This window comes from Euprymna scolopes, chromosome 23 (assembly GCF_053919585.1).
Source record: "Euprymna scolopes isolate OS-2025 chromosome 23, ASM5391958v1, whole genome shotgun sequence".
NCBI classification, from domain to species: domain Eukaryota; kingdom Metazoa; phylum Mollusca; class Cephalopoda; order Sepiida; family Sepiolidae; genus Euprymna; species Euprymna scolopes.
Window position 1 is genome coordinate 114485848 of NC_136504.1, and position 9370 is coordinate 114495217.

Here is a 9370-nt window from a genome sequence, read left to right on the forward strand (position 1 = left end):
TCTACCTAACTGGATATATTTTTCGTGTTTTTATTCAGTGTAACATGTTTATTCAGCTCGAAAAGCATACAGTGTTTACCGATGTATTGGATTTAGTTTATTATTTATAACACCTTTTCCCAAACTTACCATGTTAAAGAGAGTGTCGGGCGCCATTTTGAATTTTCCAATACATCGGTAAACACTGTATGCTTTTCGAGCTGAATAAGCGTGTTACATTACAATATAATAATAATAATAATACAAACCCATGTTAAACTATTCCGACTTATCCCCCCCCCCAAAAAAAGTAATTTGTCCGCCACTGAAGAAAAAGAATTGTTTTTAAAAAAAAAAAAAGTCTTTCCGAGATTATTAATGCTATTTCAACTTAACCCCCCTCTCAAAAAAAAAAAAAAAAATAAAAAAAAATTTGTCCGCCACAAAAAAGGGTCTTTCCGACATCCCCCCCCTCCCCCGCAAAGTTGTTTTATTTTTCTTGTTTTTCATCTTTGAAATTTTCCGCCAAGCATTATTATTGCTCTAAAAACACCGTCAGGTACGCGAGTGCGCGCGCGATTCCGCCATTGAAAACGCTCGCTTATGTTTGCGCGCGCTCGCGCGTACTTCAAACCTTCCGGGGTTCATACCATGCAAACGGTAAATTTCCGACGGAAACGGTTTTCATATTCTTTTTCAGCACACTGAAATCTACAAAAAAAAACATTTTCTTCTATACGAACGTGAGACGGGCCTTAAAGTAAAATTTTACCGAATTTTGTTGGGCCCGCCACGCTGTCGCCATCAACGTATGCGAGACCCCTCAACTTGTTATACAGGACCTTTTGCTGTCCTTTGAGGTCCGGTATTGTTTGATGCGGGTCCAGTTCGCAAATTCTACCTCCTGGCAGGAAAGGAAGTTTTTTTGGTCCGTTTCCGTGCGAACCGCCATTGTTCGGGGAGGGGGGCTTTTAGGTTGGGGGAGAGGGGAGGGGGTGGAGTGGGGGTAGTTGTAACAGTTCCTTCCTGGCGTGGTTTATCACAGGGTGGGGGTGGTGAAGGGTTTCTGGGGGCTTTGGGGAGATCTGGGGAGGGGGATGGTTGCTCGGACTGCTGAGGTAGTGGGGTGACAGGGGGGTCAACTAGCGGGACTGTTGCCGTGTCTATCTCAGTAGGGGTAGGGGGGTCAGCGCGTGTCTTCCTCCTTCTGACCCTCCTGATTTCTGTGGCGCTCAGTTTGGCTGCCGTTGCCTCCTCTTCCTCAGACTCTTGTAATTTCCTCTTGTTTGAGGAGGGGGGTGCCTGTGTCTCCATGGCCTCTTGTTTTTCGGGTTGGTCTCTGGTCACCGTCTGTGGGGATGACTGTTGGGGGGGTCTTCCCTTTTTTGGTGACCATCACCCAGTCCGTTAGTGCTTCTGGGAGGCTTGTGGTCGGGGCAGGAGCGGAGGCTTTGACTGGTGCTGCTTCTTTTTCTTTTCCAGTTGTCTTGGGCGGGTTTCTAGTCTTCTTGGGGCAGTCTTTAGCCATGTGCCCCTGTTGTTGGCATTGCCAGCAGTGGGGCTTTCTCCCTTCCACTATTAGGGAGAGGGTCCAGTCCCCGAACCTCAGCGTCGCCGGGATTCCAAAGAAGCCGGCCTTGTCCAGGACCATCTGGATCTTGTAGTCCCCGGTCATTATGTTCTTTTGACCGCGGACTGGAGTTACCTCCTCGACGTCCCCGTACTGGCTGAGGATGGCTCCCAGTTGGTTTGCTTCCATGTAACAGGGGACGTTCAAGGCGGAGACGTTTGCCCTTCTTCTGTTCAGGTACACTGGCTGCAGCTTGATGTTCCTGCTCTGGTGTACGGTCCTGGACAGTTTGTCGGCGGCTTCTGGCGTGGGGAGCAGCAGCACATCCCACTGTGCTTAGCTCCGTCTGCAGACGTAACTGGCTGGGATGTTCTGCTCCAGCAGGAGTTAAGGCATGGTGTCTTTGTTGACCCCCATCAGTCCCCTCGTCTTTGTGTCTGACGTGATGAAGGAGAGGACTCTTTTCTCCAAGCCTTCGACCTGACCCGGGAGGGGTTTGATTGTGTTCCCCTCCGTATAGTCTTTGTACTTGGAGTGGAAGAGCTTCTTGTAGTCATCCGGCTTCATTTTGTTGGGTTTTTCTTTGGGGCCCCATGCTGATCCTCCCTCCGGTTGGGTGTTTGCTGGTCCGGGGACAGGAGTTGTAGGTGAGGCCGCTGGCTGCTCCGTGACCGTTGTTGTGCCTGCAGCGCCTGGGGTTTGACCTTTACCAGTCAGAGTTGGCCAGTCCGCATTGGTCCTCGCGTGCTTGCTTACTCTGCTTTCCGGGTCGTTCCCCTTTGGTTTCGTGTTCTGCTGGGTGGCATTCTCATTCGGGGTTGCAGGTGCCTCCCCTCCTGGGGATGTGTTTCCAGCAGCGGTTTTTGCAGTTGCAGTGGTGGTGGTGGTGGGGGGGGGACGCTGCTGCTCCCAGTTTGCGTTTGTTTGAACTGGTTGCCATGTCTGCCTCCATCCTGGTATTCCTCTTCCCCTCATTGCCCTCTTGGGGAGTGCTGAGGGGTGGGCTCTTGATCTCCTCCTCAAACAGCGCTTTTGGAAAGGCTAAGGTCGCATTGACCAGCTCCTCTGTATTGTCCGCAGGGCGCAGCACGCAGCAGCGCTGTTTACTTCCTTGCTGCCTTCGGCAAAATGCCTGTCGACACCTTGTTTCAGACAGCCAGTTAACTCAAACCCACCAAAAAACAAACGCATTTCGTTAGGAGAAAGTACGAGTATTTATTGGTGAATTAGGTAAAAAACCTGAAAATAAAACCGAAATAACAAGGTATGAGTTTACTGTGACGGAAAGGACATGTAAGAGAGAGAGAGAGAAAGGGCTGCATGTAACTAGGCAAGGAAGAGAAAGATTGATAGAAATCTTGCACGACCGTGTCGATACTGGCGTAGATGTAAGGAATGGTAAACTGTTCTAGACATGATAGAATATACTTAGATAAAATAATGTTACTGCAATGAGTAGAGACTGGAAGGCATGAAAAATAAACGAACACGTGAACTTAGCAACAAATGAGAAAACTATAAGATAAAAATGGAAGGAAGATTATTAAGAAAGGCAAGGAAAACAAACAAATTTAAATCCTTAAGTGAAGAAATAATATTAGGTGAAACCGCGAGAAAGCACAGGCATAATCGTTCACGGTTGACAGTTTAAAGGCTTCCAAATCCCTTTCAACTGGTAGTTCACGAAATAAATAATTTGTTGCTAGCATACTTCAAATATTGCCCCAATAAGAATGACGTCAGTCTAAATAAATTGCTTATTACATGAAAGCACATTATTCTATGAGTAGAAGAAGAGTAAATTCAGTTTAAACAATACAAAGAAAAACTTAAATTGAAACCTACCCAGTTATGTTAGCGGCATGAGGAGCGAGAAATCAACAAGTGCTTGTGTGCTGGCAGGCGAACTGAAAAGACCGTGGATTCGAAGGGCCCGCCAACCAGCGGCTGAAGTTTCGTTGACGAGAATTCATAAACAGAGTTATTTTTCTATAGAATTAACCAAAACAATACCTAAGGTTCCTTAAATAGAGATTTAGCGTGAAAGAAAGGAGAAAGAATTAAAAAAAAAGGGAAAGTTTAAGATAGCGTCACAGCAAACGAGAAGTCAAAGTACGGTGACAAGTAAAATATGTCCCCAAATAAAAAAGGTCCTTTTGCAAAACATGACACTCCCCGTCTGAGATTGTAATCTCAAATGTTCATCTTGGCGGTTTAGCTCTAATATAACCTGCGTTTGGATTTTGAGTCTCTCGTGAAGAAATACAGAGTTGCAAGGAGGTAAATGTCAGTGGTAATAAGTATTAGTGAAAACATCAAGGTGGACATAAAAAACATAGGATCAAGGGTGACAACTGATAAAAAAAATAGGGAGAAAAAGAAACAAAGGCATAAGTTAAGGGACACGAGCTGATACGAGGGTCTTTAAATTGAAAAAATTATAAAGGGAACATGTCTGTTGAAAGTCTTAGTGGGTAGATGTTTTCTGAGCAGGAGCAGGGGGGGGGAACATTAAGTTTTTTTTGTTTTTTTTTTTTTACTTGTTAGACGTTTTGTGCACAGGGGGAGGGGTATATGGGGAGAGGAGAAGTACAGTCTCTGTCACAGGTCTAAGAAAATTTGATAGAGTCCTTTTTGCAAGCTTTTACCTCAACCTGTCGGACCAGACCATCCTTGCTAGGGATAACTCGGGTAACTAGTCCCAAAGGCCATTCGTTCCTCTTAGCGTCCTTGTCCTTTATGAGGACTAAACTACCAGGCTCCAAATTTGGAACTTGTGAAGTCCATTTACTTCGAGTTTGTAGAAGGGGCAGATACTGTTTTTTCCATCGATGCCAAAACGTTTGCGCTAAGTGCTGGACGTGTCTCCATTGTCGTCTGGCTGAGTCTTTTAAGTTAACGGTCCCAGGGGGGGTCGGAATGGATCCCATTTTCTGGGTGAGGAGTGTGGTAGGTGTCAACAGAACAGGATCCTCTGGGTCTGAAGAGACTGGGACCAGTGGCCTGTTGTTGACAATTGCAGTAACCTCAGCCATAAATGTGGTGAGAACTTCATGGGTTAGTCTGGTGCTCCCGTGTTGTAACAGCATAGAATTTAGGATTTTTTTGGTTATCCCTATCATTCTCTCCCACACTCCACCCATGTGTGGTGCATGTGGAGGATTGAACAGCCATGTACAACCCTGGTCAGCAAGGTGTTGAGTCACTGCTCTTGTATTCAAGTTGGAATTGATGTCCAATTCTTTCCTAGCGCCGACGAAATTGGAGCCGTGATCCGAACGAATGATTTTTGCAGGGCCTCGAATGGCAAAGAAACGTCTGAGAGCGTTTATCAAGGCAGACGTATCTAGCGATTCCAGGACCTCAATGTGAATCGCTCTTGTCGTCATACACGTAAATATAGCCGCCCACCTCTTGCTGTGGGCTAAGCCTCCTCTAGTTCGTCGTGATGTGATGGGCCAAGGCCCAAACACATCAAGCCCCACATTAGTGAAGGGAGGTTCAAATGAAAGGCGGTCCTCTGGTAGGTCGGCCATCTTTTGGATCTGCACAGGTCCCCGGAGCTTCCTGCAAATTACACAGTAGTATATAATTCTGCTTATGGATTTCTTCCCACCAACAATCCAGAAGCCGGCAGAACGAATGGCACCTTCTGTGAAGTGACGGCCTTGGTGATACACTAGTCGATGGTGGTGTTCGATGAGCAATGTTGCCACATGATGTTTCCCAGGTATGATGAGAGGGTGCATATCGTTGTGATGAATCGAGGCTCTACGTGTGCAACCTCCGACTCTGAGAAGACCTTGGTTGTCGACGAACGGATCCAATTTGCGAAGTGCACTACTCTTAGGAAGCTCCTTGTGTTCGGATAAACAGGAGATCTCCACCGCATACGCATCTCTTTGTACCGATCGGATAATTATTTTTGTTGATTGAGATAACGCTTCTGCCGACCGGGGTGTTTTGCAGTAGTGCCAACCCACGCAATCATTTGTCCTGTTGTCCCTATGTCATGACTGGGAGATGTGGATCAAGCGGGCAATAGTGCAGGTTAAAGTCTTCCAGGTGGAGAACCTTGTGAAACGATGGAAACCAAGCGACGAAGGGGAACAGTGGGAGGTGAAGGATGTCACCACAGGGCGCACATCGGCGTCGCTATCAGGATCAACGAGATTGTAGGGTTCTGGATTATGAGGTTTGAAGGTGGGTTTCGCCAGGAATGAAGGACCATTAAGCCAGGCTGTGGTCGAGAGTTGGGTGGCAGGAATCGATCTGGTTCCACTGTCAGCTGGGTTTCGATTGGTAGATACATAGCTCCACTGCTTGGGTTGTGAGGACTGGCGGATGCGTCGTACACGATTGCTGACATAAACATAAAAACGGCGTTGTTCGTTGCTTATGTAGCCGAGAACGACTTTACTGTCCGTGAAGAAGAGGGTCGAATCAATCTGCATGTCCAGCTCTGAGAGAACCATGTCAGCTAATTCCACTGCTAGGACGGCTGCACATAGTTCCAGTCGAGGTATTGAAATCTCAGGATTTGGTGCCAATTTGGTTTTACCCATGATAAACCTGATCTCGCAAGTACCATCCGGGTAGGTGACTCTTAGATAGGCTACAGCTGCTATAGCCCTCGTTGACGCATCGGAGAAGACGCACAATTCCTTGAATGCTGCTGCAGTTGGGGACCTTGAGGTGTATGTCCTAGGTATTTGGAGGTTGTGTAACCCCTGTAAGGAATCACGCCAAACGGTCCACAGTTGTTCCTTCTGAGGCGGTAAGGGAGTATCCCACTCAAATTTTTCAGACATCAACTCTCTTAAGATTAATTTGCCCTGGAGGATGACCGGCGCCACAAACCCAAGGGGGTCATAGAGGCTATTGATGGTGGATAGGATACCTCTGCGAGTGTACGGCTTTTTCTCTTGGACAAGACTAAAGGTGAAGCAGTCTCCTTTGGGGTCCCACTCGAGTCCCAGGCTACGTTGCACAGGCAGTGCATCCACATCAAGATTTAAGTCTTTGATGTCACTGGCGAGGTCCTCGGTAGAGAAGGCATCCAGAACCTCTTTCTTGTTGGAGGCTATTTTATGCAACCTCAAATTTGAAGCTTTCAGGACTTCACGAGTCTCCTTCAACAAGGAAATGGCATCTGTTACAGTGGGCACCGACTTCAACCCGTCATCGACATAGAAGTCTCTGTTCACGAAACGGACAACTGCAGGGCTGCAGCTGAGACGTTTCTCACCAACCGATTTCCTGAGGCAGTATGTTGCCACTGCAGGTGAAGGGCTGTTGCCAAATACATGGACTTTCATTCGATATTCCACAATTTCCTTGTCGAAGTCGTTATCCTTGTGCCACAAGAATCTCAGAAAGTTTCTGTGTTCTTTCTTCACGAGAAAACAGAAAAAAATCTGCTCCACGTCAGCCATAAAGGCCACGGGTTCTCTTCGGAAATGGAGCAGTACTCCTATCAAGTTATTGTTCAGGTCCGGCCCAGTGAGAAGAGTGTGGTTTAGTGATACTCCATAGTGTTGCGCACTGGAGTCGAAAACGACTCTTACTTTGGTAGGCTTTTTGGGATGGTAGACACCGAACATGGGCAAATACCATCTCTCTGCCTCATCATTGAGTCGCGGAGCGATCTCTGTGTGACCATTGTCGAACATTTTCTGCATAAAGAAGTGGAAGTCCTCTTGGAGTTGTGGCCTTTTCTGGAATTGACGGAAGAGTGAGTTGAGTCGATTCACTGCTTGCTGTCGGTTGTCTGGGAGCCGAGGTCGGGATGGTTTAAAGGGAAGAGGCGCCACCCAGCTGCCGTTGCTGCCCTTCATCACTCCTTTGTTCATAATGTCCAGGAAGATCTCGTCTTCTATAGAGTGGGCTAGTTTCTCATCCGCCCTAGTCGACTGGAACACAGAACCACCTAGTTCCCTCTTGTAATGTGGTTCTCTTATCTGGAATGAATTGGGGCACGGCTCGAAGTTGGTTGGTCGCCCTCCTCCCTCGGTGTTTGTAAGGAAGGTGTTCACGGCGTCGGGCTTATGTGTGTGGCCAAGGCACACATCGCTCACTATCACCCAGCCCATGGCCAGCCTCTGGGCGTAAGGAGTGTTGCGAGGGCCAAGGAGCTGGTCATGGACCTTGTGCGCATCAATAATGTCCCGACCTAGGAGCAACAAAATTGGAGCTTCGGGATCCAACTCCGGAATATCCTTTGCTATACTGGCCAAGTGTTTATGGTGGCGTGCCACTTCGGGCGTTGGGATTTCCGCACGGTTGTTGGGCACCTCAGCACATTCGATGAGCGTGGGAAGCGGGAGACTGACGCGTCCGTCCATAGAGTTGATCCTGTACCCGCGGGTTCTTCTTCCAACCATCTCCATGACACCCGCACATGTCCTGAGTGAATAAGAAGATGGGGGACCATGATCATTGAACAAGTCAAAGAACTCGGGGTGAGCAAGTGACCTATTGCTATGCTCATCAATAATGGCATACATCTTGTAAGTCTTGTGTGCTTCTCCTTCGGGGTGCACTATCACCAGGCAAATCTTCGAGCAAGATTTGGCAAATGAGTTGCCGCCGCACACCTGCATGCAGTGGGTTGCAACACCGTTACTCTCCCCGCCATGATTTTGCATGGCTCTTGGAGGTGGTGCTTGTATAACGGGTTCGGGGTGGAGAGCAGTGTTGTGACAATCACTTTCGGTCTGATGCCGCGCGCAGTATCCAGAAGGGCAAGACCAGGGAGATCACCGTCCTCTTTGGCAGCTTGGAGTTCGATGAGGAGGTCGCTTAACTCCCTCAATCGGTAGTAATCCCGGGTCACTCTGGGGAAGCTAGATATTCTGTTCAAGAGGGAGTCTTCTATGGCTTCAGGAGATCCGTAGCATTTTTCCAAGCGTTTCCATATTCCCTGTAAGCCCTTATCCAGATAATTGAGATAGGCTGTCCTCAAACGATTTGCATGTGCAGCAGACCCAGGACCAAGCCAGTTGACCAGCAGGTCCATTTCTTCACTTGAAGTCAACTGCATGTCAAAGATGGAATTCCGAAAAGAACGTCTCCAGGCCCTGTAGTCCTTGGGTTTATCTGAAAACTTCAGCATGCTGGACTGGAGCAATTCCCACTTGTGCATTGCATGAGATCGGCAGGAGTTTGGTCTACGTAGATATCGGACCCTCGTTCGCTACTGGAGACGTATTCCTCGAAGATCCTGACCGCAGCTTCTTTTACTGCTACTTCCCTAACAGCCTTTAGGGCTTTCTCCTCAGACTCCATTTTAACCTTTGCTTCCTGCAGTTTATTTTCCTTTTCTATGAAGAGGAGGCTCGCCTTTGCCATTTCAAGTTCGGCTCGGGCGGCCAAGGCCTTCGAGGAAGCAGAGGATAGCCTGGAGCGTGTTCTGCCAGAAGTAGAAGATTTTATTTCCATAGCGTTGCGGTTAGTCTGGAGCTAGAGTCGACGAAAAATAAAGCGGTTTGGTGCGGGACGAATATGAGAATGGAGTGGAGCACGTCCAGATAGATTCCGCGTGGAGGTGCGGTCGAAGAGAGAAGCCTCAAACTGGAACCACGTGAGCCGAGAGAAGCGAAGACGAGTCTATTTCATTTCTTCCGAGTGGACGATAAATGGGTTTTTTACGCCGAGACCAAGCTGCCGAGCGGTGAAAAATATCGTCCTAATATTCAGGGGACTGCTAGTCACCGGGAGTGGGCCGGAAGTTGTTTCTAAACAACAGTTAATATCAATTCTCGAATGTGTTCTTTACAAACAGTCGATGCTGAAGGAGTTCGTTGTTTGTATTTAACGAAG

At 47.8% G+C, this 9370-nt stretch overlaps 2 protein-coding genes across 2 annotated transcripts; both read right to left on the reverse strand.

Moving 5' to 3' along the window:
• Window positions 1-4158: 4158 nt before the first annotated feature.
• Window positions 4159-5298, reverse strand: LOC145245670 (uncharacterized). Its single transcript, XM_080107227.1, has one exon. The coding sequence runs from the start codon at window positions 5296-5298 to the stop codon at window positions 4159-4161; it is 1140 nt and encodes a 379-aa protein (XP_079963353.1).
• Window positions 5299-5559: 261 nt separating this feature from the next.
• Window positions 5560-8055, reverse strand: LOC145245671 (uncharacterized). The gene has a single exon (XM_080107228.1). It carries the CDS (start codon window positions 8053-8055, stop codon window positions 5560-5562), a length of 2496 nt encoding a protein of 831 aa, XP_079963354.1.
• Window positions 8056-9370: the final 1315 nt, after the last annotated feature.

Excerpts from the sequence above, each read along its gene's own strand:
- LOC145245670 (XM_080107227.1), bottom strand. The coding sequence starts at position 5,298 with ATGCACCCTCTCATCATACCTGGGAAACATCATGTGGCAACATTGCTC.
- LOC145245671 (XM_080107228.1), bottom strand. The coding sequence starts at position 8,055 with ATGTATGCCATTATTGATGAGCATAGCAATAGGTCACTTGCTCACCCC.